Source organism: Diplotaxodon limnothrissa, linkage group LG10 (assembly GCF_057381915.1).
Source record: "Diplotaxodon limnothrissa isolate DT_005_m linkage group LG10, D_limnothrissa_male_GT1.1, whole genome shotgun sequence".
NCBI lineage: Eukaryota > Metazoa > Chordata > Actinopteri > Cichliformes > Cichlidae > Diplotaxodon > Diplotaxodon limnothrissa.
In genome coordinates, this window is record NC_140605.1 from 21,423,337 (window position 1) to 21,450,326 (window position 26,990).

The window sequence follows — 26,990 nt, forward strand, 5'->3', positions numbered from 1 at the left end:
AGCACCATTTAAAGGAACGACGGAGAACTGACTCGTTAATTATAAATACAGAGCATGTTTATAAAGCAGGACAGTCGTTATCTTCTGTGCTTCACACTGAGCCACTAGCACCACGCTGGACCTGCTGCCCTCTGGACGTGAACTGGGGCGTTACTGTATTTTGTTCCCGTGTTGGCGTGCTGGGAGCGTGATGCCACATCTCCCTGCTGCTGGGCTGTGAGAGGTTTTCTGGGGTGGGCGGAGCTTGTGAGCTGCACCCGATCATGTGCAGGAGACACCTGGAGAACTGAGAGGGAAAGAGAGGTAGAAGGAAAATCCATGCATGCCTGATATTAACCACATGATAATCTTTAGGGGAAAAAAGAACTTCAGACCATCTCTTACACACGCTATGAGGGGGATTTTAGACTTTCAGAAAACATTTGGACAATAAGTCCAAATGGGAACAGGAATTTTGTCTAATTATTTTTCCAGTATGGGGGCTTTATTGTATGAGGGTTTTATTTTAGTTCAACTACTGTGGATTTGTTGTGCTTAATTCAATTTTATATAAATTTTTACTAGTTTCACTGTTAGTTTCGGTACTTCTAATTATTATCACCTGGAGGACATCTTCTCAGGGGTTCCACATTTTTATTTTAGTTGCAAGTTTCAGTTAGTTTTCATTTTATTTTCAGTTAACTTAAATGTTTTCACACCTGCTTTTAGTTTGTATACTAACCTTGAAGGCAGAACAATGCATTTAGGCATGTAGACATGATCAAGACAACTTGGTGAAGTTCAAACCGAGGATCAGAATGAAGAAAAAAAGTGACTAGCCAGATAGGCTAGTCTGAGTATTTCAGAAACTGCTGATCTGCTGGGATTTTCCTGCCCAACCATCTGCACGGTTTACAGTGAATGGGCCAAAAACAGGAGGTCCCTGAGCTTCACTCCTCTGGGTGAAAATGCCTTGTTGATGTCAGAGGTCAGAGAAGAAAGATTGGAAGCAGTCTAAAGGTGCAGCAATTTGAATCGTTTCATCAATTGAATGTAGAAGTGCATCTCGTCAAACCTTGAAGCAGATGAGCTACTGAGTGTCACTACTGTCATCTAAGAACAGGAAACCGAAGCAACAGTTCACATGCACTCACTAAAATTGAAGAACAGAAAACTGGAAATAGGAAATTTGATGTAAACATGAAAGCATGAATCCAGCCTGCCTTGTATCAACATTTCAGGCCGGTTAGTGTTGGTGTAATGATGTGGGGGATATTTTCTCAGCACGCTTTGGGCCCCTTAGTATCAACTGGGCACTGTTTAAATGATACAGCCTCCCTGAATATTGCTGCTGACCATGTCCATCACTTTATGATTGGAGGTGTTTGCATTTTAAAATGTTTTCCAATGAATATTTTTATTTTTGTTTTTAATGAAAATGATTTCAAATAGTCAGGTATCGGAGTTGCTGCTGATGAAAGTTGGTGTCATTTTAATCTGGTGGAGTTTTTCCTGTTTTCTTACCTGGCTGTTCAGCACCACGTAAATAAAGGGGTTGATGACGGTGCTGGTTTTTGCCAACAGTGAGGGGATTAAACTGGCGGCAGGCGGCACTAAGCCCAGCCTTCCAAATGAAGCCAGCATCGCCACAACTCCGTATGGCATCCAGCACAATAGGTAGCCTGTCACCATGGTGACCACCATCAGAAGGACACGGCCTTCTCTCCAGTCAGGGTAGGTTGAGTTAATCCCTGTGACCTGCAGACACCCACACTTCTTTTAAACACACCGGCAGATGCACAGAGGTGAGAGCCAGATTTCAAACATTACGCAGAGGTCAAAGGTGAAGCTACGAGCTTACCTGCCTCGCCACTGCTCGTACAGCGAGGAGGATCTTCCCGTAGCAGAAGAACATGAGCACCAGCGGCAGGAGGAGGCAGAAGACGAACAGACAGCTGACATAAGAGCGAGCCGTGGCTGTGCGCTGGTGCCACTGGACCGAGCAGGTGGTGCCAGGACCCTCCAGCCCATAGCTGCACCGCAACACAGGATGAACAGTAAGTTACTGTCTTCCTTCATCAAACAAAACAGAAACAAGCAGCTCTCAAATAGACAAAAGGGTTGCACAGAGCAGGAAAATATCTTGTTTTTTAAAATATGTACACATTTTAAATACTTCTGTTGTGAAAAACAAGAAAAATGCCAGTTTTAATGAGGTTGATTTAATGTTTTCATTTTTTTAAAGATGTCCTTTTTTGGCTTTCCTGACATATCTGTACTGTTAGAGTGTTGGATGCATATAAAACACGGCCAAGTTTCCAAATAATGAGGTCAGCATATGTGCAAATACTCTCTGTGAGCCAAAACGAGCCGATATCCTTAATGTTGTCATCTCAGGCACACAGCCCTGACCGTAAAGTCCCACCAGCTCAGTGTTTAAACCTGTTTTTAATAAATGACAGTCAATCAGAAATAAACTGGCTTAAAGGGAAGTGAAGGCACTGCACTAAAGTCCAGCATGACATACATAAATCCACTCAGTCAAAGAATGAAAACATGGAGCTGCTTTTGTGTGAAATAAAATCACACGGATATGGATTGAAAGCAAAACTCAGAATTTGTGGCTACTGAGGTAGCTGCCTGGACCGAGAACTTAAGTTGCAGTTTATATCCATGCCAGACCACAGCTGACCTTTAATATAAAAAACCTAAAAATAAATTTTTAAAAAATTTAAAAATGAAAGATGAAAAATCAGCTTCCTGTTACCCAAATGTTCAATTCAATGCAAATATTCTCAGTTATACACGTCACTTGCTTAACCAGAGAGAAACATATATTAGAGACACACAGCTGCAACAAAAAAGTGTGCTCAAGTCATGAGAGAGCTTGTGTCTTTAATCATCTTTAGGCATTTAAACAGTGAACTACAATGAGCCAGAGCTCTCTAATGACCTAACATTTCTCAGCCTTTGATCTCATTGTTAAAGCAGTGAACAGACTGGTTCTTATTTAGTGTTTTTCAGCTCTACTTGAGCACTCAAAGCCCTTTAATATAATATTCACTCTGATGACATCGGGAAACAGGGTTCAGTATCTTGAAGGATACATTGGCACACAGACTAGAGCAGCCAGAAATTGAACCACCAACCTTCTGATTATCACTCTGCCTCTATTTCTGCCAGCTGTAGTGGTTCATTATTTTGCAAATCACAGACTTTTCTCTGAGGTCTGGAATATTTCAGGTTGGCTGACCTGCTCCAGCCCAGCAGTGGCGGCACTGTCCACACCAGCGAATAGAGCCAGGAGGCTGCGACGGCGAGCCAGGCCCTGCGGTACTGACAGGAGTCCGACTGCTGCTTGCAGAGCAGCACAGAGTAGCGTTCAAAGGACAGGAGAGCCAGAGACACTAGAGACACGATCCCTGCCATAGAGAGACGTCAGGTGAAAGAGCAGCAGTGATCAAACAGGATGCTGATGCATTCTTATTTTTCATAACCAGAGTAGCAGAAACATTTCAAGATAAAATAATTTTATAAAAACATTTTACAAACTATACCCAACAGGATCCAAAGAAGCCTCGTTGTGGGTTTTTTCTTATTTGGATCTTCGTTAGTTTTTTACAGTTTTTGCTCGTTGCTTGAACACTATAAACCCATGCTTAGACTAAAGTAACACAACTTGAAGCTTTTGTTACCATACCCCAAACACATGTACCCATACCTTAAACAAAAGTGCTGCTTTGCACTCTGGTTGCAATTATGCAACACACTTACTCCTTTATGCAACACACATGGTCCTGCATACTACACTCTATTTCATACATAAGACACTTCGTTCAAAAATGAAATTTCAGGGTGCCATTTGGAAAACACATGTATCCAAAATACAAAACACATCGGGTAATTGCAACCACTCAAATATACACCTGAAGGCACTTACTTGCAAAACTGAACACCAATTAGCCAACCACAAAAAGCCCTCAGTTTAGCCAATTCAAGAACTTTGCAAGCATGGATGGAGGGAGAGCAAGAGGAAGAGGAGGAGGAGGTCAAAGAGGCCATGCACGGACCCATATTTCTGATGATATAAGAGCAACTTTGGTGGACCATGTCATCAACCACGGCCTGACTATGAGGGAAGCTGGGCAGAGAGTCCACCCACATCTAAGCCGCTTCACAGTGGCATCTGTAATAAGAAAATTCCGACTAGAAAACAGGTCTGTCTTCATCTCACTGCCTTCTACTCTACTCAGATGGTTTTCATAGTACTGTTCTACAGTTACCATATCAAGTGTACAGGGTATTGCAGGGTGCTAATGCTCCTTTTGCAGCCAAAGTGGTAGTTTCTGTGAAACATACCATGATTACTTATATTGAAGTACAGTGTTGTACAGTGGATGATACAGTATATACAGTGAAGTACTGTAAGAAAAATAAGCAAACCGATGACAATATGTGGTTGTATTTCTCTAGAATGACTCGAAGACCTTCTGGGGGAGGACGCCAACGCCTGTTCACACAACGGCAGGAACTTGCTGTTGTGGACCTAGTGAGGGCAGACAATGCCATCCGTCTCCACCAGCTACGACGGAAAATACTTGCAGACAGGCGAGTGTTCAGCAACATAGACCATGTGAGCATCACCACCATCAGACGCATCTTGGGTAAACACAGCATCACCATGAAGCAGCTCTACAGAGTCCCATTCGAGAGGAACAGTGACAGGGTCAAAGGACTTCGAGCTGAATATGTACGGGTACGTGTAACTGTCCCTTACATTTACAATAGAGTATTGGTGAAGTCCAGTAGCAGCTGAATATGTACCATATCAGTACCACATGGATCCATTCTGAGAGCTACACAGGTACCTGTGTGATGGGGTGAGGGTGCTGTATGTGTAGCACTGTAGTACAGTGATATGTTCCCCTTTTTTTCAGAGAATCTTGGCCATGGATGGAGCTGCACAGCCTCATGAATACATTTTCATTGATGAAGCTGGATTCGACCTGAGCAAAACAAGACGACGGGGTCGTAATGTAATTGGCCAAAGGGCAATTGTGCACGTCCCAGGGCAGCGCGGGGGAAACATCACATTATGTGCCGCCATATGCCTTCGAGGGCTTCTGCACCATCATGCAATACTGGGTCCATACAATAGCCAACACATACTCACATTTCTAGATGCTCTCCATGATATAGTTGTACAGAACAGACCAGATCAGCCCAGGTTTGTGGTGATATGGGATAATGTCAGTTTCCATCGGGCTGCTCTGGTCCAGGCCTGGTTCTCCAACCAAAGTCAACTTGAAGTGGTATGCTTGCCCCCTTACTCACCATTTTTAAACCCTATAGAGGAATTTTTTTCGGCTTGGAGATGGCGTGTATATGACCGCCAACTACATGCCTGCATGCCTCTTCTGCAGGCAATGGAACAGGCCTGCGGCGACATTCAGGTGACAGCAATCCATGGATGGTTTTGACATGGAAGAGGATATTTTCCCCAGTGCCTAGCGGGAGAAGACATTGCTTGCGATGTTGATGAGGTCCTGTGGCCAGACCCCAACAGACGGCGGGATCCATGAGCCCACGTATGCACAATTGTCATGATTTTTTGTTTACAGTATAGTGTTTTTTCTATTACTGTATTATGGGGGTTTTTTTGTTTTGGTTTTTTTTGCTTTATCTGAATTCATGGTACTGCAATGTACAATATTGAGTAGGTCTATTTGCTTTTTTGGTTGTTTGCAAATGTGTCTCCTGAAAATATGCCTTCTGAATGAACAATGGAAATCAAAGACTGCAGTGCTTTATATAAAGTAGACTAGTGTGTTCCTCCTGCTCTGTAAGTGTTTGCATATGATGCAAGTATGTGTCATTTTGTCAACAGAGTTACATTTTGACAAAGGAATGTTAGGTTTTGACAGCAGAGTTTAGGTTTTGAGAGTAGAGTTTCAATTTGGTGCAGATGTGAATGGTATATTTCCCAGTGTTGTGTCATGTTTACTTGTGTTTAGGGTTTTGGCACAATGAGCAAAGTTTTGCAAAATGTGTTCAGGCAACGGGCAAAAACTGTAATGGAATAGTGAAGAATAAAAAATATAAACTACAATAGTGTTCAAAAACTGCCTTTTATGCTACGCTCTCCTTTCCCAGAGTAAAACTGGGCTTCATTAACCTCACTCACCGAAGAGAGCATTGGAGAAGCCATACCACTTGCACCCGTAGGAACCTGTCAGCCACCTGCCACGTACGCTGGCGGAAAAACTGAGGGATGTGCCAAAGATGCAAACGAGCATGTCGCTGATGCTGATGTTGACGAGAAGCAGGTTGGCCGGAGTCCTCAGCCCAGAAAAACGTGAGAACACCAGGAGCACCAGAAAGTTGCCGAAGAACCCCAGAACCAGGACGAACCCAAGAAAGACGGCTGCCGCGGTGTGACCTGCTTGGCTCAGGGCACCGGGGATGTGCTCTGTGCTGAGGTTGTTGTGCTGTGGGTGGGTCACCATGGCAATGAGTAGAAAGACAAAGCAAAGGCGTATGGAGGTATCCTCTTAGAGAAGTAGTTAAACTGAATTCATTGGAGGCATTAGTAGGAAATACATCTACAAGATGTCTGCAAAAGCTTAAATACTCAAGGGGAGTGGGCAGAATGGGGGAGTTGGGGGGGAGATTTGTCTTTTTCTCATACATTATGGATATGAGTTGTATGAGTTGCTGCCAGTTTATTATTTCTTCAAATGAAAACACTGAATACTGTCAAAGAAGAACTTAAACTAAACAAGGAAATACTAAGATGGGCCCGTTTTCCTATTCTTTTTTTTTTTGGTAGATTAAAAAGTGAAGAGCACTTCTATGAAAGGCAACGAATCAATCAAAAGAAGAGATGTCTTTATTTTGTTCTGTTAGAGGCTAATACTTTGTTAAGAACCAGATTGGGGACCTAAATATCTCTGCCAGCTTATCAATAATATAAGCTTTGGCTCACTCAGATGCTGAGCCAGGAACACACTCGGGTCCAAAAAATTCAAGTGAAGCCTGTCAGTGGGAGAACTCTTGGAGGAGAATCCAAGGAAAATGCAAAAACTGGGGAGGTTTGAAGAGGCTGTGCAGAAGGCGGCCAGGCGGTGGAAAAAACTGGTGAACAGGGGAGAAGATGAGGGCAGGCAGGTGACTGGCAGCAGAAGAAAGGTTACTCCCGAAGGAACTGGAACTAAAGGCTAAGCATGCAGAAATGATTCTGGAGCAAAGTATGGAGACAAGCTGGGCTAACACTAAGACCTGGATGCTGGGTTACAAGCTTCTGTGATGCTCTGCAGCAGGATGTGGAGCAGGGCTGCTGTGGAAAAGAAGTGGCGGTAGGAAGTGATGAAGGGTGAGGGTTGAGAGTGGGCATCATTCTGGACGGAAGAATGAAGAAATGACAGGAGATCTGCGGGCGGGAGATCAGCTGACAGATTTAAACATTATTTTTCTCCTGTAAATATAAAAAAAATCATACAGGATGCTGTGTACTTTAATTAAATAATATTTACATCATTTTAAAACTAATTTAGAGCTGACATTATTAGTTATGGAATAATTCAAGCCAACAGCTCTCACTCAAAAGTCGAACTTAGGCCTATAAGATCACTTTGATGCAGTACTACACTTTAACCACTGGAGGGAGCATTTTCTAATGGATGAAAGTTCCGTTAAAACGTCATCTTCGGGTCTTCAGACTATAGATAAAACAAACCTTAACTCTACAGAAATGCTTATATTGTTATTTGAATCAGGCTAATTTAATTAACTATTACATTTTTATATTTGTTTATAAAATGATATAATCAGTGTTGGGAAGGTTACTTTTAAAATGTATTCCATTACAGAATACAGAATACATGCCCCAAAATGTATTCTGTAACGTATTCTGTTACGTTACTCAATGACAGTAACGTATTCTGAATACTTTGGATTACTTAATATATTATCGTGATTTATTACTATTACTGAAGGTCCGCGACTCCGAACTGTAGTAAAGGGACCTCTGACTAATACGGCGGGGTCCCTGTCGGCTCGTAGCCGAAAAATAGCTTTACTTTGTTGTGTGGGTCAATTTTTCTTGCGAAAGACAGAGGCAGGCGTTGAAAGGCTGCTCCAACGGAACTTATTGTTTTCGGAGGAAAACACGAACACGGTGTACAGTCGAGTCTTAATAGCTTACTTACAACTGGGCTCGTAAGGCACTCTTCTTGGCTGAAGTGGTTATTATTATATTTACATGCTTCCAGCTCCCGTTTTTCCTCGATGACAACTCGTACCTTTCTACTCCCCTTTTTCTCCCTCCTCGCGCTCACAGACCCATAACGGGTATGGCAGTCCATTCTCCCTGCAACACGGACTACACTGCCCATGATGCTACATTCTTTAGAGCTATGCTTGTAGCATTCTGCCTGTTAGCTTAGCACAACAACAACAACAACAACGAAAAGGCGCTCTCTCACCCAGGAAACACACAGTCGCAGAGAGAGAGCGTCGCCCTGTAACCATGGCAACCGTAACGCTGCCGCCTGGAACAACAGAACGTAGCTGTCAAACAAAACCCAAACAGTCCTGACCCGCGACAAAATGAAACGGGAAAGTACCGCAGTGTAATCCATTTATTTCAACAAAGTAACTGTATTCTGAATACCACCTTTTTAAACGGTAACTGTAACGGAATACAGTTACTCATATTTTGTATTTTAAATACGTAACGGCGGTACATGTATTCCGTTACTCCCCAACACTGGATATAATTTGCAGTGATGACGGGAAGAGCCTATCCTTGTCTTTCCTGGTGGTGGTATTCTCTGTGTCAGTTAAACACAGTGTTGTTGGACGTGTAGTTTTACTTGTAGTTATAGTGTGTCTTCTGTAGTCCTTTCCACTCAGACTTGTATTTTGTAACTCACTGGAGCTGTTTACAGATTTGTAAAGGATATTGTGATTTTGGTCCAGTGCTCCCAGTTTAAAGTGTTTCTTTTTCTCCATGTAGATTCTGTTCATGCTCTTTAGTGTATTACCTGATATATGGGATGTGGAAAACATCACTTTTGTCTATTTCTAATTATGCTTATTTGAATTTATGTTGTTCTACACAAGCACCCAGGTACACGCTTTATTCATCCCAACGCAGGGGAAATTGTTATTACAGCTTTTAGAATGAAGTTAAAAACAACAAACATAAAACAAAAAGTATAAAAGAGAAAAGGTGTTTTTTTTAATTGAATAAATTAATACTCACAATATGACAAAACAGATACCTTTATAAGATAAAAAAAAATTAACACTACAAAGAAAAAAATAGCATAAATAAAAGAAAATACAAATGTTAGATAATCATACACTTTCTAATATGACCAAAGACTGTGAAATGGATATGTGTATAGTTCTTGTAATTCTGGTGTGTATTGTGCATGCATTTTTTCTAATTTTTATATTTTAGTTATTTATTTATTTTCATTTTAACTGTATGCACTGCTCACAGAGATACTCCAAATTTCACTGAACACAGGTAAAATGACAAATAATAGCATTCTATTCTATTCTATTCTATTCTATAACAAGGTAAACTAAAAATATGTAAAATTCAGAAAAGTAAAAACTGAATTTATATTAAAGTGACCACAATAACAGTATATTCATCTATTTTCTTATTTTGTTTAACAGTATATATGAAATACAAAGTGGTAAAACTTTACATCTATATAGTTATAGATAGTATATAATATATGTGTTATTATACATATAGTTCTCTTACTTATAAAGATATAATTCATAAGACATTAAATAACTGAATATTTTTGTGTTTTTTCATCAAAAAGGAATACACAATTTTGAATAAATTACTTACTAATAAAAAAAATACTTGACTCGTTTTTTCTTATATAAAAATGCCGTTTAACATATGAAAATACGAATAAATGAGAAATACATTATTTATACCATCAGCTAAACCCGAATTATCCCGCACAGGCCAAACATCCCCAGGCTGAAGTGTCCTATAGCAAGGCACTGTCTGTTTACTATATGCAGAAAAACAAAAGCAAACAAATAAAACGAGTCTTCCGTTCTCGTTTGACATAAAAAGCACGTGATTCAATCCGCAAGCGATGCGTGGATCCCGACGCGCCGGTGACGTCGACAGAGAACGACGTTTCCGTAGCAACTGGGGCCGGTCCGTTATAACTGCAGCGGTCGCTTACAACCGGAGCTGATCGAGGAGTGACTGGGGGGGAAGAGTGTCGTCGGTAACCGGACACCCACCTCTGGCTCGCGGCGGGGGGGTGTAGAGACACGGGGGCGACGTAGTATCGAGGCGGCGAAGCCCGCAGCTGTGCGCGGAGATGCTGAACATGTGGAAAGTCAGAGAGCTGGTGGACAAAGCGTGAGTACCGATGAGCAGGTGGAGTTAAACCGCTAAGTGGCTTCTGAGCTAAGCGGTTAGCCGGGCGGCTCGTGCCGGGCAGCATCAGCAGCTTTTAGTGCTGTGACGTCACGGCGGTAGCCCTCAGCTGTTAGCGTCGACTAGCTGGCTAGCTGCCAATCTCTAACATTGATGCTTTAAATATAGATGTGTTTTTTTTGTTGTTTCTTTTTTAAAGCTCTGTCTCTACCCACGTTGCTTAAAAATAACTAAAGTCAGGAGGGGAAAAGCGCGGTGCTATAAACCGGAGATGTATTTGTCTCACATCCAGAGAAAATGCTATCCTATTAGCTAATTTTGCTAGCATCGCTAAGCCCAGGTCGGGTATGTTATGAATGTTTCTATGCGTGCTGCTGCAGAATCACGCCCTGTCCCACCCTACAGTAGTGCCCGCTATCCTTAATGGGCCTTCATGATTCAATATAATATATAGAGAAAGCTAAGCAGTAATCATGGGCATGTAACTGGTCGAATAAATGTATGTGGGCAGTAAATTTTTCCATTGCCTCGAGAAGCTACATCAGTCTGAGGAGGCCCATGTCCCCGTGGTCCAAACAACAAAGCTTGTTAGCCACTAAAACGACATGATCCAGGACCTAATGCTGGTGCTGCAGCCTGCCACATTGTACTGTTTGAACAGTAGATTACGCATGCTTCTTTGTGGTGTCTATTGTTGTATGCACAATGTGCTGCATAATGTGTACAGTCTCTGCACTGCAAGAACAACAGCTTCCTGTCACCTCAGGTCTCACAGAGAAACTGGGTTAGCTTTAGCGAGTTACCCACACTGCCTCAAATCTGTAAACGAAAATTGAGTTTCAAGTTTACTGAGATTATGTAGGTCAGAGAGTAAACCAACTTTTTTGAAAAGGTCCTTTCATTCATCTTTGGCTTATTCTCAAATCATCATATTTTCAGAACATTTTCTGCTCAACCACCGCTAATTTGGCTTAAATTACACGAAAGCTCGAATTTTATCTTTATATCTTAATTAGCCAATACTTGGATATCTTTTATATATCCATCCCAAAAAAATTTATCCTGATCCGTTATTTTATGGTAAGATAGTGAAAACTTCAGCTGTTTATATTTAATAGTTTTTGATATATTTGTTGGTAAATACTAATTTCAAAGTGAGGGAAGAAAAACATGGTGGATTGGGTTGACTATTATACTTTACAAGACATATTTCAAAAGTCTTTCAAATGTGAAGGTAAGATTTCACATTCAACCATTATTATCTCCAAACAGTAGATGATAAAATTGGAGGTAAATCTGTGGTCAAGCTGAAGGCCCACAGTGATTTGAGATGGATCGCAGATCTAAACAGAACCTATAATAAACCAGCCTAAATAAAGTAAATACAATTGTCAAAAAATTGTCTCATAAGGTTAAAAATTATACAAAAGGAGCTAAATGTCAAGGCCAAAGTGGCATCTGGATAATTCTAATTTTTAAGAAGATTTTAAGAAGAGCAGATATAAAGAAGCAGCCTAGGCAGAAATTTCAGCAGAGCTTTAGATGGAGAGATGGACAACAGCTCCCACCAGCTGTTGGTTGTACCTGGCTGGGCATAGTGAATGGCCTTTATTGATCTGCCTCAATAGAGCTGGCAGTTGTGGCTTTCCTTTTAAAAGTCAGGGTGACCTATAACTCTTGCTGTCTGTCTGTATCGCATCTACTGACAATATTACAGCTGAATCTTCCTCTAGCTGGGAAAGTGGCTGAGCTATGAAGGCAGAGATAGAGGAAAGGTTAAAAAAAAAAAAGAAGAAGAAGAGAAAACAAGCAGCTGCTTAGGAATCGAGAAGCGATAAGAGTGTTGAAGATCAGGAAGCAGGAAATAAAGACTATGATAAGGAAGAGAATGAGTGGTGCTTTAAGCTGATGTTCTTTGTCTGTGTTTATTTGCAAAACCAAGCTGTGTCCATTAAAAATGCAACATACACACATGCACACAAGCACAACAGTTCAAACAACCACAGCAGCAGGTGAGCCCTGAAATACAAAGAGGGCAGGAAACAGGCATTGTTTTGCCTTTTTTTTTTTTTTTTTTTTTTTTTTTTTTTTTTTTCTTCACGCACGCACGCACACACACACACACACAAACTTTACTTTCCCACATCTCCCTTTTTGTCTCGAGAATCTGAAGTGCAGCGGTCAGGCTTTTACAAAGTTCATTCATTATTCAGTGAACTGGGATTCTTGTTATCAGAGAAACATTTGTTTCATTCTATTTAACTCTCTTGTATCCTGCATGAATATATGCATGACTTTAGCCATTTAATTTGTTGTTCTTGTTTCTTTTTGTTGATTCACCTGTGCTTGAAAATGATTTATCAATTGCTCATGAAGATGATGTGCCATATATTTGTGTCAACAGCACCAATGTGGTGATGAACTACTCAGAAATCGAGTCCAAGGTGAGAGAGGCCACCAATGATGACCCCTGGGGACCCTCTGGACAACTAATGGGAGAAATAGCCAAGTAGGTCATGTATTCACTCAGAGAGTGAGCGTATGTGTAGTGTAATCTGTGTAAATGACTTGCCTGCATTTGGTTTCTAAGCTTTTTAATGCTGTTTATTGTTTTTTGTATTTGTAGATCTACCTTCATGTATGAGCAGTTCCCAGAGGTGATGAACATGCTGTGGACCAGGATGCTGAAGGACAACAAAAAGAACTGGAGACGAGTCTACAAGGTACTGTTGGATTATTGTTGTGTACAAACCTGACTGAGGCAATTTTGGTCTCATGTCCTATAGGTGTTTTTTTTTTTTTTTGTTTGTTTGTTTGTTTGTTTGTTTGTTTGTTTTAAATCTGACATACTGGTTTACTTATATTTTTGAACACTGTCTGCTGTCAGACTTCATATGAAGAAAATGAACTTAAGCCTCAGTCACGCAGCTGTGGAGATTAGTTTGTGTTTAAGATTTTTAGAAAGAGGAAAGGGAACTTTAACACACTCTGAATTTGAGCATTTTTAGGAAACATTATTTCTCACTAACATCAACCAAATCTGACTCTTAATTTTTATTTAAGAAAAAATAAAATTTTCATCCTGTTTTCGCTTACTTCTATCTCTCTTTTTTTTTTTTTTCTTTTTTTTTTTTACCAGGCCTTACTGCTGCTGGCCTACCTGATCAGGAATGGCTCTGAAAGGGTCGTCACCAGTGCCAGAGAACACATTTACGACCTGAGATCTCTAGAAAACTACCACTTCATTGGTGTGTGTCTAAATGAATTTAATTGTTCTTTGTGGTCCAAAGTCTTCTTAATGTTCTGTGAATTTGAGCTGTGATGTGGTTATGTCTAAAAGAAATCTAGCATTTAGCTTCCAAGACATTGACCCGGGTGGCTGACTCTGGAAGAAAGGTTACAGTGTTGCTCAAAGTACTGTTGATAATAAATGTCACAGCTGTCCAGGTAATTGTCTTGTTTTCATTTCTGTGTTGCATGTGTCTTCTGTGTCCAGATGAGAGTGGTAAAGATCAGGGTATTAATGTGCGTCAAAAGGTGAAGGAGATGGTGGAGTTCATCCAGGATGATGACAGATTAAGAGAAGAGAGGAAGAAGGCCAAGAAGAACAAGGATAAATACATTGGCGTCTCCTCTGACAGTATGGGCGGAGGAGGGGGCAGCTTTAAGAACTGTAAGTAATGTGCTGGGTTTTCTTTGACAGCCCAACTAATAACATAACTTTCCCCATCCAAAAATTTGTAAGGAGATTGTACAAAGCACAGTAGACTTGATTTTATTTTATTTATGAAAATGTTAAACCAGCGTTACCTGTATTATGTTTTTTTTTTTTTTGTTTTTTTTTTTATTGCTGTTAATTAATTCATTAACTTGTATTTGAGTTTGTCTTTTATTGATTAGGTAGATACTATACACCTATCTACTTCTATATCTCATATAAATAGTATAGATACTATGCATGTGCAGTTAGGTTTATACTAGTGGTACCAAAGACTGTTCATCCTTTGTTTGATTCGTATGAAACTGAATCATCTCCAGTTCTGTCATCTTTCCCTTCAGCTAATGAGTTGGATCGGAATAAGTGGGATGAAGACTGGGATAAAAGCAGAGGATCTTTCCCTTTTAGTGAGAAGCTCGGAGAGATCAGTGATAAGATTGGCAGCACCATTGATGACACTCTGAACAAGTTCAGGAAGAAGGAACGAGATGACTCGCCTGACAGAATTAGGTAAACATGCATTCTGGAATAATAATAATGAAAACTGATCTGTGCATGATTGCGGGGTTTAAGCTGCAGAAGATGTTATCACAGTAGCCAACTGAGTGCTCATAATAAATAAACAAAAATGAATGCATGGTCACCCACACATTGAACATCAAATGGTTTAATGTTTAAACCACCGGGACCTGGATTACTCATCCAACCAATAATGTGCACCGACATACAGTTATAGCACAATAACAACGAAACCAAAGAAAAATCTCCTGAGCGCTTATACATCCTTCTTGTGGTTGCCATAGTGACAATGAGGAGGACCGAGCATCAAGAAACGGTAGGCAGGAAGCACTCGAGTTCAAGGATGAGGAGGAAACAGTCACAACAAAGAGCATTCAGATCACACAAGCAACTGAAACCACCACCACCACCACACGGAAGCGCACCGTGGCAGCAACCAACAAGACCCTGGACCTGGGTGCTGCAGCCAACTATACTGGAGACAAGAGCCCAGAGGAGAAGGTATTTGCACATGCTCCTTACCAGATGTGTTAGAGTTTCAGTGTACTTGCACATGTGGACACTTTCCTCCTGCATTCTCTCTAGCCATCAAGCAGGCAGTCTTCCAGCAGTGGCCTGGCTGACCTGCTTGTGATCGACCCTTTATCCAATCAGAGCACTACAACAGGTAAATGAAAACTGCTTTTGTCACTTTTTTTTTTCTAGAATTTTGTATGAGTCAGTTTTTGTGTTGATATCTCCAGGTGGCAGTTCAAACCTCATTGGTGGTTTTGCAGACTTCTCATCTCCTGCAGCTTCTGCCAGCCTCCCGACCTCCACCGGTAAACCTTATTTTAGTGCTGGCTTCATACTGTAGAATAATACTCTTGACGTTTACTACCACTTATCATAGGCATAAATGTCTTGGTAATTTTTTTATTTTTATTTATTTTTCTTGTTCTTTGAACTGTTCTTTTTCCAGGGTGAAATTATTTTAAACCAATCATCTTTAATGACTGGAAAAAAAACAGGAGCTGGGTGCACGAGTTAAATTAATTTAGAATTTTCTCTAAAAAAAAAGAATCACAACTCAATTTTTGTTGTGAGCTCTAGTAAATTATTTATTTACTGGATTTATTTACATATTTAATTATGTATTTATTTATTTTTTTAAAGTTTGCAGGCTGTGATCAGCTCACCTGCTGCTCTTTGTGGATTTACAAAACTGAATTTAACAATATGTAAGCAAATGTCTCATATGCTAACTCGGCGGCTTTACATTTCCTACTGTGACACTATACTGTAGATTATCTTTTAACTAGACCATATACAGTTGGTATTCAGTGAATTAATTGAAGCTTGTACAGCTTAAATGTAGATTGATCTATTATGCTTTATGTAGCCGAATACCGACATCCGCACCGTAGCCACTGTGCACCAGTGCAACTTAGAATTCACCACAGGTACAAGCTGTAAGCTTGCTGCAGGCTAACTTATTTATCCTGCACAAAACTACCCAGTATTTTCATGCAATGTTTGAATAATGCAAAGTTGGTATAAAAGTAAACATTTGTCAGAAATACAAATACTCAAGTAAAGTATGGATACCTGAAAATTCCACTTAAGGACGGTAATGAAGTATTTGTACTTCATTAATTCCCACATTTGGTTTGGGATCATTGTCTTGTTGGAACAACCAACTGTGTCTATGTTTTAACCATCCATCTATGGATTTGAGGTGAAGTTGAAGAATTTGCAGGTAGTCCTCCTCTCTTAGTTCAGTTTTTGCAATGTACCACCCAAACAGCCCCAGAGCATGATGCTACCACCACCATGCTTAACAGTTGGTACAGTGTTCTTGGGTCTGAAAGCCTAACGTTTACTCCTCCAAACATAACTCTTTCTGTTATGGCCAATCTGTACTTCATGTCCATAAAACCTTTTTCTAGGCTTTTGGCTTGGTCATGTAGGCAGCTGGAAATTTCACTTGAGCTTGAAGGTGTCGATTTTGGAGCAGGGGCTTTTTTCTTAGTTAACAGCCACTGCCCATTGCGAGGTAAAACTCGCTTCACTGTGGACAGTGACCCTGGAGTTTCAGCAGTCATTTAACATTTATGCTGAACAATCATTTGACCCTGGAAAAACGGACTGTCAAAGAAATCATTATAAGCCCAAAATTACTGTGATATTTGTGCCCTTGAGTGGATGTAAACTTTGGACTATACTTTTATGTAGACTTTTTTCTTTTTTTGAGAATGTATATTTAGTAACACATTTTTAAAGAAGGATGCAGTAAAGGAGTGGAGCAGCTCCTGTCAATATGTTACAACTAAACGTACCTTTGCCGTCCAATTGGCAGCTGCTGCATCATCCAATGGAAATGGAGAATTTGGGGACTGGAATGCCTTCTCTGCCAGTCCTCCAGCATCATCTAGTTCTGGTCCCTCCCAACCTGTCGCTGACTTGTTTGGCAGCGTTCAGTCACCCACAGCCCCGACCTCCAGTACCACCTCTATTCCACCTTCTGCTGAGCTTTTGGACTTGATGAGTGGAGTTAACAATCAAATAACCAGTCCACATACAACACTTAGTGCCTCTCAGAGCCTGACGTTCTCTCTGGGAGGGGTGACACCCGGTGCTTCTGGTGGTTTACCCACCATGCCCCTCTCTCGTTCTCAACAGGTAGGTGCAGTAACAAGGTGGTCTCATTTTTCTCATGAAATAAAATAACTAAATAAATAAAAATTGGGGGAGGGCACTTCAGTTGAGAATGTACATTTTCAATTATTATACATATCACTATATTTATTTTTGTATTGTGTAAAGAAAACATTTTTATTTGTTTTTCAGAGTTTGGGAGCCATGTCATCTCAGCCACCCATAGGACAACAGCAGAAGGTTGGCGTTGGAGGTCAGGGAACATTAGGGTCAACCTGGTCTGACCCCTCTGTCAACATCAGCTTGGACTTCCTTTCAGCAGGCTTCAACCCCACTAAGACGCCACCCACACTCAACAATATCATCCAGCAGCAAGGTATGTGTGTATTACACAGTATGAGGAAACAAATAAGGATTTTAATTGATGCACATTACAGATTTAATGTAATGGCAAAGTCAAAAGACCTTTTGGATATTCAATACTGTAGAAAAGTTTAAGTAAAGTGAAGATGTTTTTAAATAATAATCCCCTGCATGAAGAGTTAATGTGCAATAAACAGAACGTTACAAAGTTGGTGTTCGTCCATAGACTTGCACTCATTTATTGAAAGTACTTGGCGTTCCAGAGAGGTTGCTCCTGTTGATGGTATGAAAGATGCATGTGGCTTTAAGGGTTAGAAATTGTCTGCATTCCTTTTAATGGCCAGCAGGGGTTGACTTTTAGTTCTAGAGCAGTCAATGGGAGGAAAAGCCCTCAGCTCCCTCACTCTGTGAGCTCAGTAAACCTAATTTCTGATGACTTTATGGGCTTAGTCAATAGTTTCGGTTCATCCAGAATAAAACATGAAGCCTCATGTAACTGTCTTATGTTGTTTGTCATTCTAAGAGTCAGAAAGGCAGTTTATCCCAGGTATGCTCATAGTCTAACAACTTACCAATCAAATTATTACTCAGATAGTGTAAGTCTTCAGTCAGATCCACGCTGTGCTCATCCCATTTGGTGTAAAACACAAAGATGGCAACCATTGAAACGCTCAGCTCAAGGCTTCCTAACTGGGCTTCATTAACCTTTGAGTGACCTCACACTACTTTGATGCTGGCTGTTATTGTTCTGGATATCTTCAGGAATGTGTCATAGTTGCTTCTGTCTCCTCATTATCCCTGTGATACTGACAGCATGGCTCTGTGAGACAAGGATCTGTTGCAGGTGTCGTCCTTGTTGCTGAAAATAATTGTTACTCTGTATGTAGGGATGTTTAATTTTCTGCCAACTGCCCTAAGCTTTTGTGCTGTAATGTATATTGTTTAGAATGGGCCATCTAATGATCCAGTTATTAGATGTTATAATACTTTATAAGTTGTACACCAGAGAATATTGAGTAACTCTCCATATGTGTCCATGTAGGCGTGCCTCCCGTCAACCTGTTGGCCCAGAACTTCGGAGGACTGAACCTCAGCTCTCCGCCCCATGCGGCATCAATAAGACCACCAGCTAATCCTATGATGGTAGGCAACCCCATGACAATGGGCATGCCTGCAACAATGACAACTGGCATGCCTGGCTCCCTGGCCACAGGTATGCCAGCTTCAATGACCGCAGGTTTACAGGGTGGGATTCCTGTAAACCAAAGCATGATGGGAATGAACATGAACATGAATATGGGCATGTCTGCTCCGGTGATGATGGGCAGTATGGCTGGAATGGGAGTTCCAGCAGTAGGGATGGGCCTACCACACTCCATCACCCCAGCTGTGGTCCCACCCAAACAAGATGCCTTTGCTAACTTTGGCAGTTTTGGGAAATAAAGGTTTGTGTTTGTGTGCGTATGTGTGTGTTTGAGTGAGAGAGAGTTGTGTGCGGGTGTGCATGTCTGACTTGATGAGGGAGTGAATTATGAAAGGACTGCTGTACTCGAAGACAACCTTGCATGAGTCTCTTTTTCTGCTTCTGCTTCCTTTGGTGAAGTAATCATTCGTCACCCCAGTCTGCTGATACAGGGGGACGCAGGGGAAAGCACCCACTGGTGCTCCTCATCCAGCGGTAATTAGATGTATGAAATTCTCGGAAATGGAGAGAAGGTGTCATCACAAAGCCTCTAGTCATTACCTCCTTGTAGGGGGTAAAGTCTTCGTCTTTAACGGTTTCATATACAGTATTATTCACGGTGTATCGCTCTTCAGTACAGAAACACTGCAAAATCCTTCCATCTGTATCTGCTCAGAGAAATTAATCACTGCAGTGGACTCCAATAAAAATGGCATTACTGCCTTAACTTTTTATACCTGTGAAATCATGTTCTGTGTGGTTTCAACCAAATTCAGTAGCAGAATAGAATCTGTTCCATCATGCCAAGAGATACATTTTTCCTTCATCTCTTTCACACTGATGCTGTGTGAGCGCACTGCTAATCCTGCCTCAGTGACTTGAGAACCAGCCCAGATTTCAACAGGTTAAAGAAGCGAATATTACAGTGTTATGTAACAGAAGTTGTTTTAAAAAAACACAGACAATTTTTTTTCTTTTTTTGGACAGCTGCAGCAGTCTTTATTTTTTTTTTTTTATTTCTTTGTGCATCAGTACCTGCACTCGTCTGCAGAAGAGAGGCACTTGTACCTCTGGAGTGTAGACAATTCTTAATCTCGCCCATCAAAGGGTAGAAACCTGAACATGTTGAGGTACCACTTGATGCTTATACTTATTCTTGAGCCATATGAGCGTGGATTAATTGCTTTCATGTTTTTTCTCTTTTTATCAGGCTTGTAGCTTTTCTCTATAATGGATGCTCAGTATGTGAATAACATGCCCTTCAAAAGACAACATAAACTAATATCTACTGTAAAATACTCGGAGGAAATTTAAAGTTCATAACAGTCAGTTACTGTTAAAAGTGGCACTTGCCCTGTATTTATATTTTATTGTAGGTGCATCTGACATCTACAAGCCTCATTAAAAGGCTGTCAGTATTTTATTCAGAGTATTTTCCACTCCTATTTTCCCTTAGACCTCCTTGTGATTGTGTCATTTCTTTCTACATATTTCTGTTAGGTCTCTTCTGCTTTGCGTATGGACACCATATATGTATTGATTGCGGGAAAGGGCGGGGCCAATATTTACAAAACTGAAAACACAATCTGCAACATTTTTGTTTGAGTGAGACAATGCTGAATTTTTTGAGACGGCTGCCTGGTACATTTATTTAGAAAGTATTTTTGTCAACTCACACTTCACTTGGGGGTGGGGGTCTCTTGGTTGCTAAGAAAAAATCTGGCCTCACCTTTTGATACTTCATCTGCTTAGTTATCATAAATGGTTATGGAAGGTTTGGGGATCTTGAGTGGAGTGTGTGAGTGTGTGTGTGTGTGTGTGTGTGTGTGTGTGTGTGTGTGTGTGTGTGTAGTTTTCTGTTTGATGTGCAGACACAGCTCAGCAGAACCTCTTGTCATGTTTTTGAGGCACTGCACTCCAAAAGACCAAATCTTTATTTTGTTACTCTTAAAAGAATAACACCATAGCTATTAGTTTAATATTTTATTAGTTGTAATTTTATGTTCATATGGGAGAGCTACTGATGATGTAATTTAGTTAAATGAAATCATGATTTTATTTTATTTTTTTTCTCAGTACAGCTCATTTAATTTGATTGTACCCTATATTTTCTGTAATTCATTCAACAATAAATTAAATGACAACATGAACCGAGAGTTTCCTTCTTTGTGTACTTATTATAGGCTAGTTTCTCTTTGTCTTTTTAAAAACACATTTTTGGTATTTAGATTTGGTATCTATGGGGGACATTGGTGAACTTGAGCAGTCTTCAGCAGTAGTTTTGTTTTTTGAGCTTTTTATGTTTTGTTTTTGTTAAGCCAGTAAACACTACCATACCATCTTTATTCATAAAGCACTTTAACATAAAACCAGAGTTGTTTTGTTTTGTTGTTTTTTGTTTTTGTTTTTTTTAAAAAGGTCAAATTGAGTCAACCCCTTAAAAGACAGCCAAATGCTTTAGCAAATAAATGTGTCTTAAGAGGAGTTTTATGCTCAGAAAGAGAAGAGGCCTGCCTAACGTGCAAGGGCAGATCATTCTAAAACTTTGGAACACTGACCCATGAATCATTCAAGCATAAAAAGGCAACTAACTCAAGAAATGAACCAGTGTCTATGCATAGCAGACAGCTTAGCAAAGGACAAGTGACAAAAAAATACTGACAATAACAGTTTGACAGACAGAATGTTTTTTTTTTTTGTTTGTTTGTTTTTTGCACCAACAAGGTGATTCCCAAAGAGCTAAAAACCAACAACTTGGCATACCTCAGTATGGTAAACGGTGAGTTCTTAAGATTTGAGGAAAAGTTGGGAACCAAAGAAATGTTGTGCCTAATAAAATCCAGTAAAAACCTCAGACAGAACCATATCCACAGAGATGGATTTCATTGATCTGTCTACTGTTCACTGAAGCCTCATCAGAAATGGTTTCAGTGGTAAGTGAACTGGTTCTTACATAGTGCTATAAGAAAAGATTTTAATTCAATTTTATTTATATAGCGCCAAATCACAACAAAAGTCGCCTGAAGGCGTTATGGTGTGTTGAATCAAAATTTGAAATTTGATGTCCAAATCATCAATATGTACAGAGAAAGGAGGGAATTGAGGGAATTATGAACACAGAAATGTACCATCAGATTTAGGTCCACCTAACAATCTGTAAAGCATCTGATTGGCAACAACTACATTTTTTTTAACATGACTTTGATCTCAAACACTGTCCCTGCAGTAAAAGCATATCTGAATAGAAAAAAACATAATAGAGCAATATCAGTCATAAATTGGCCTCCCCAGAGCCCAGACCTCAACATTACTGAAACGGTGTGGGATCGCATGGACAGAGAACAGAACAAAAGCCAGTCAACATCCAAAGAAGCGCTTTGAATTTCCTTCAAGAAGTTCGGAAAAGAGAGTTCAGTCTGTAACAAAGAATAAAGGTCGGTCCAAATATTCACTTTGAAGCTCATTAAAATTGTACAAACTCTGTTTTCCCCCCTTAAAACGGTATTTCCATGCATGTTAGCACATGTTGCAGTAATTCGTTACACCTGTTTCCAATTTTCCTGAAAATTAAATAAATAAAGGAATCAAGGGTCCCTCGAGACTCGAGACTTATTCATAGTTCTGTACATTTCCAGACATGTTTGAAATAGTTTTTAACCTTATAACTTGCAGAATGGTGTAAAAGTAGCTATTTTTAATTATCGCATCATCTTTCTCTCTGTAAAACTCTTAAAACCCATTTTACAAACACATTAGCATTCAACGTTCAGATCTCGCGCTGCGTAACGTCCCCGTTTGGCAACTAACGGTTTTGAATTCGTTCACACGCAATTAAAAACACGCACAACACACAGAGACTCTTCCAAAATAATCGCTACAACAGTCTCACAATGGAAACCAACTCCAAAAGGATAAAACAAGAGGAAGAAGAGGCTGAAGAAGGTAGTTCTAGACACCCGTGGCTAAGTGTCAGCCCGGGTCAAGAGACCTTTCGGGATTGTCCAGTCAAAAAAGAGGGACACCAGAGCGGGATCAGCGGGCCAACTACTCCCAGAAACAAGACCAGTTTGGCCTCAGTTGAAAAAGGTAAGTTACGAGAGAAAAAGTATCCACCTCCAAATGAGTATCAAAAATTATGACGGGGCTAGGTTAGAAAAGGTGGTGAACGAATGATCCCTTTTCAGGTAACAATGGGATGTTTCAGGGTTGTGGAGTTGGTGGATATTTGAAGGAGGAACCCGACCACTTCGCCCGAACCTCGCCCACACAGGGAGATGATATTCCGGCTGTCTGTTTTACCATCCAACCAACAGAGGAAGGTATCATACGTAGTAGCTGTTAACATAGCCTGCTAAATCGTATTTGTATTAAATAAACGTGTATGCAGGAGTGTTTTCAGGACTTTTTCAATGTGATGGACCAGCACAAGGTATTGCGTGTCTTCTTATGAATAAAAAAAAATGAATAACTGTTTTAAAAAGTAGTGAAACAAGTATTTATAACTTTTAAGTGAAAGTATTACTAATACTACAAACAGTAATAATACAAGTACTAAGTAATAATACAAACTGTTTTAGTATCAGAATGTACTTGAACTATCTAAAGTAAAAGTACCACCATTTATTATACAGACCCATGTCCATGATATTGTTGGATCATAATTATTGATCCATTAATGTAAATGTCACTTTAAGTATAGTGGTAGGTAGAATCTATATTAACAACCCAACAAGGAATTAACCTCAATTATGATATACTAGGTGAAAAGTAACGGTATGTATGGAAGAATTTCAAGATCTTAACTTTTTAAGTGAAAACAGGAATCATTTATGAAATCAAAATCACAAACTCCTGGCCTTTCTGCATGTTATTACAGTATGATGCAAAAGTCTTTAGTCATCCCTCATTTTTATTATATTTTGCCAGAAAAAAGGAAATTAGGTGCAGCAATTTATTGAAACGTGCAGACATACATGGAACTACATAAGGGAAAAACTGAGTTTGTACAATTTCAGTGAGCTTAAAAGTCAATATTTGGTATGACCACCTTTATTCTGCAACACAGCCTGAACTCTCATAGCCAAGCTTTTCATATAATTTCTTTAAGTAGTCTTTGGGAATAGTTCAGGCATCTTGATGGACATCCAAAGGCCCTCTTTGGATGTTGGCTGCCTGTTTAGTTCTCTGTCAAATGATCCTACACTGCTTCAATAATACTGACATCTGGGTGCTAGTGAACATCCGAAGCGGGTGTAGGGAGGCCAGTCCATCAATTAAAGTGTTTGACTGTGTGTTTTTCTATCCAGGTATGCTTTTACTCTATTGGGAGTGTGTTTAAAGGTTAAAAAAAACATTCTAAAAATATTTATAAAAAATTCAAGAGAAAATTAACAAAAATTGCCAGTAATATAGTTACACAACGTTTATGTCTCCCACAGACATAAAGCAAATGCAGACTGGCAGAGACGCAACTGGACACATTAAACGGCCACTGAATGCTTTCATGGTGTGGACTCGCATACACCGCAAGGTCCTGCAGAAAACCATGACAAGAGGCAGTTTTAAAAACATTAGCATTCAGCTCGGGTTGGAGTGGTCCAAGCTTAGCAAGGAACAGAAGGAGCCCTACTTTCAAGTGGCTCATAAACTGAAAAACATCCATAGTCACCAATTTCCTGGTATGAAGCAAAAACCCTAGACTACATGATTGTAAACATTTATTGCAGAGTAAAAGTGGATCTGTTTTCCATTAACACTTGTCTTTGTTTCATCATGCCAGATTACGGGTATCAACCCAGAAAGAGGAAGCACAGAGAATATTTCAACCCAGTGAAATACACAGGACAGGAAGCTACACAGGACAGGGGGGAGCACCAGTCTAGTTTTCCCCCCTTTTTCCCACAAGAAAAGACAACACTGTGTTCAGTTCAGCCCACATGCCCGGTCCCCATCATATCTTCGGCACCCGCTGTCTCCTACAAAGTGTACTATAATCCCTACTACCTACTACCTGTCCCCTATGTGTCCAGTCTGAGTTACCATATTGATTTAGCCAGGTAAAGAGAGAGCCACTTTCATGACACAGAAAACTCAGACTTTTAAGCACTACATAACTCACGAACACATTAATCTTGCGGCAATACACCAACAGCATAAACGTCACAGAGAAGTCCAATTCAGTGACACCGTTTATTGAGTTGAGACCTCGGAGACACGTGGAAATCGTTAATCATGGCAGCAGGCCTGTCGATCAAAGCGACCATGCCGCTAACTCCTGTATCCTGAGTTATCAAAAAGTTCCCACAAATCGATCCTTAGATCATAAGCCAGTTTTTCTATGAGGCTGTAAATATGCTTTTTAATGTCGCTTAGTTGGATATTTTAACATGGCTGTCTATGGCCATCAACTTGCTTTTGGAAGCAACCCCTAGTTACCACTAAAGGAAATGCATTTTTTTGCCTTCATTTTTCAGCACTATAGGGTTTCGACTTGATTAAGTCTTATATCAGTCAGGAGTTCTTATGTCAGGCAATTTATTTATTTTTAATCAACATATTGTACATTAGTGTTACACCAAGCAGCCACAACAAAAGACGCACGGACAGATGAAGTTTGATCCCTTGCATCTGTCTGAATGTAGTTTTGACATGTAGCAACTCCCCATAGCCCAACCTGATCAAGCACCCTCACCCAAACCAGTCACCACTTTTACCATCCTAGTAAGAGACAATGGTAGTGTGTGCAAAAGCTGCTCGCAAACAAGCTGCAGTTAGTGTTACTCATCCAGACACCCCAGGTCACCCAGCAGGTCCGTTATCATTGCTCTGGACAGGTCAGGGCTCTTTGGGCAATAGATGGTGCATAAATGTAATATTAGAGCTTTAACAGAATGTAAAGATTCTCATAGTTGGCAGTTACTGGACATTTTATTTCACTGTCACATTTTCTAATAATTACCTTTCCATGTCTTTATGTATGGCTTTTCTCTATATGTCCAAATCCAAGGAGCTCCATGGAAGAAGGGAGGGCTCACCACTGCATTCACCTGCAGACAGGCCAGATTGTTCCAGCCTCCCTCAGCGGGGAAACAGCGCAGCAGCCTAACAGCACTGAGAAAGTCCTCAGTGGTTCATTCACATTAGAGAGCCACACACAGCCCAGCATCCTCACCAATCAGCAGCTGTCTTCAAACAGAAACGAGGCGAACAAATCTGAGGGGGACATCGACGTGGTTGGACTGTTCTAGGAGATGTTCAGCACACACTGGCTGATTTGCATTTGAGCAAATCAAATATACATTTTTCGCATATTAATAGTTTATTCATTTTTATTCTACTTTTTGTTTAGCTGTTGTCATGTATTTAGAGCACTCCACAACACAAAAAGAAATTGTGCTTTTTTTTATTGCTACTGATGTAAACTAACAGCAGAAACACAGAATGAATGATGTTGACTGCACACATGCTTCAAACAGCAGTGTAATCTGCTGCAATTAGTAAATCAGCAATTCTTCTTGAAACATTTCATTATATACCTATTTCATTACATGAAAGCTCAATGTGCTTAACATAGAAGATAAAAACTACAATGTCTTAAGGCATTCCAAATAATAAAAGTAAAACCACTTTACAAAAAAATAATCTTAACGGTCACACATAAACACACAGCTGTTATAATGGACCTCAGGTCAGGCAGCTTGTTCCAAGGAATGGGACCACAATAACTGAAAGCCCTCTTGGCATACCTGGATGTGATTCTGGAAACAGTTAGTTTTTTACAGCCGCTAGGACACATTTCACAATACTTAGGTCACTTTCGCAAAACTCTTCACACAATTCTCCTAACTGACCTTCAGCTTGGCAAAGCAGTTCATTTCACATTCAAAATGCACTACAACTACCAAAACACTTTATTCAGGTCTCAAATAAACTCATTCTTCCAGAACACTAGCAAAGGTTGACAGCCGACAAACACACTTTGTCACCCACAAAACAATGACCTAAAAAACACTAAAAACATGTAGCATTACACAGTGTTTTCTTGTGTAAAACAAGGACACATCTCTGTTTATAATTTCAATATATGTTACTGGAATGAATCAGACATCATGCAGAATTCGTTACAGTTTTTGCTCGTTGCTTGAACACTATAAACCCATGCTTAT

The 26,990-nt window shown here is 40.2% G+C and overlaps 3 protein-coding genes and 1 pseudogene across 3 annotated transcripts; 3 read left to right on the top strand and 1 right to left on the bottom strand.

Annotated features, from left to right (window-relative positions):
- Positions 1-91: 91 nt before the first annotated feature.
- LOC146624417 (pinopsin-like) lies at positions 92-6,485 on the bottom strand. The gene is made up of 5 exons (XM_085363443.1): positions 6,164-6,485; positions 3,233-3,401; positions 1,841-2,012; positions 1,504-1,737; positions 92-286 (listed from the first exon to the last, which is right to left on the bottom strand). Exons 1-5 carry the CDS (start codon positions 6,483-6,485, stop codon positions 92-94), a joined length of 1,092 nt encoding a protein of 363 aa, XP_085219569.1.
- On the top strand, positions 4,447-5,351 carry LOC146624418 (uncharacterized; annotated as a pseudogene).
- Positions 6,486-10,346: 3,861 nt separating the features above from the next.
- On the top strand, positions 10,347-19,192 carry LOC146624419 (clathrin interactor 1-like). The gene is made up of 12 exons (XM_085363902.1): positions 10,347-10,387; positions 12,810-12,914; positions 13,032-13,128; positions 13,545-13,653; positions 13,902-14,078; positions 14,465-14,633; positions 14,927-15,143; positions 15,228-15,309; positions 15,386-15,463; positions 16,981-17,303; positions 17,472-17,655; positions 18,685-19,192. Exons 1-12 carry the CDS (start codon positions 10,347-10,349, stop codon positions 19,083-19,085), a joined length of 1,983 nt encoding a protein of 660 aa, XP_085220028.1. The 3' UTR covers positions 19,086-19,192.
- A 3,523-nt stretch (positions 19,193-22,715) lies between these two features.
- Positions 22,716-26,072, top strand: LOC146624420 (uncharacterized). Its single transcript, XM_085363903.1, has 5 exons — positions 22,716-22,911; positions 23,010-23,144; positions 24,264-24,503; positions 24,605-24,881; positions 25,832-26,072. The coding sequence occupies exons 1-5, from the start codon at positions 22,716-22,718 to the stop codon at positions 26,070-26,072; spliced, it is 1,089 nt and encodes a 362-aa protein (XP_085220029.1).
- Positions 26,073-26,990: the final 918 nt, after the last annotated feature.

Coding starts and splice junctions, on each gene's coding strand:
- LOC146624417 (XM_085363443.1), bottom strand. CDS start 6,485: ATGGTGACCCACCCACAGCACAACAACCTCAGCACAGAGCACATCCCC. Junction 2,013..3,232: donor CCACTGCTGGGCTGGAGCAG/GTCAGCCAACCT, acceptor GTTGCGGTGCAG/CTATGGGCTGGAGGGTCCTG. Junction 287..1,503: donor ACGTGGTGCTGAACAGCCAG/GTAAGAAAACAG, acceptor TTTCCCTCTCAG/TTCTCCAGGTGTCTCCTGCA.
- LOC146624419 (XM_085363902.1), top strand. CDS start 10,347: ATGCTGAACATGTGGAAAGTCAGAGAGCTGGTGGACAAAGC. Junction 14,079..14,464: donor AGGGGGCAGCTTTAAGAACT/GTAAGTAATGTG, acceptor CTTTCCCTTCAG/CTAATGAGTTGGATCGGAAT. Junction 15,464..16,980: donor CAGCCTCCCGACCTCCACCG/GTAAACCTTATT, acceptor TCCAATTGGCAG/CTGCTGCATCATCCAATGGA.
- LOC146624420 (XM_085363903.1), top strand. CDS start 22,716: ATGGAAACCAACTCCAAAAGGATAAAACAAGAGGAAGAAGAGGCTGAA. Junction 23,145..24,263: donor CATCCAACCAACAGAGGAAG/GTATCATACGTA, acceptor TGTCTCCCACAG/ACATAAAGCAAATGCAGACT. Junction 24,504..24,604: donor CCATAGTCACCAATTTCCTG/GTATGAAGCAAA, acceptor TCATCATGCCAG/ATTACGGGTATCAACCCAGA.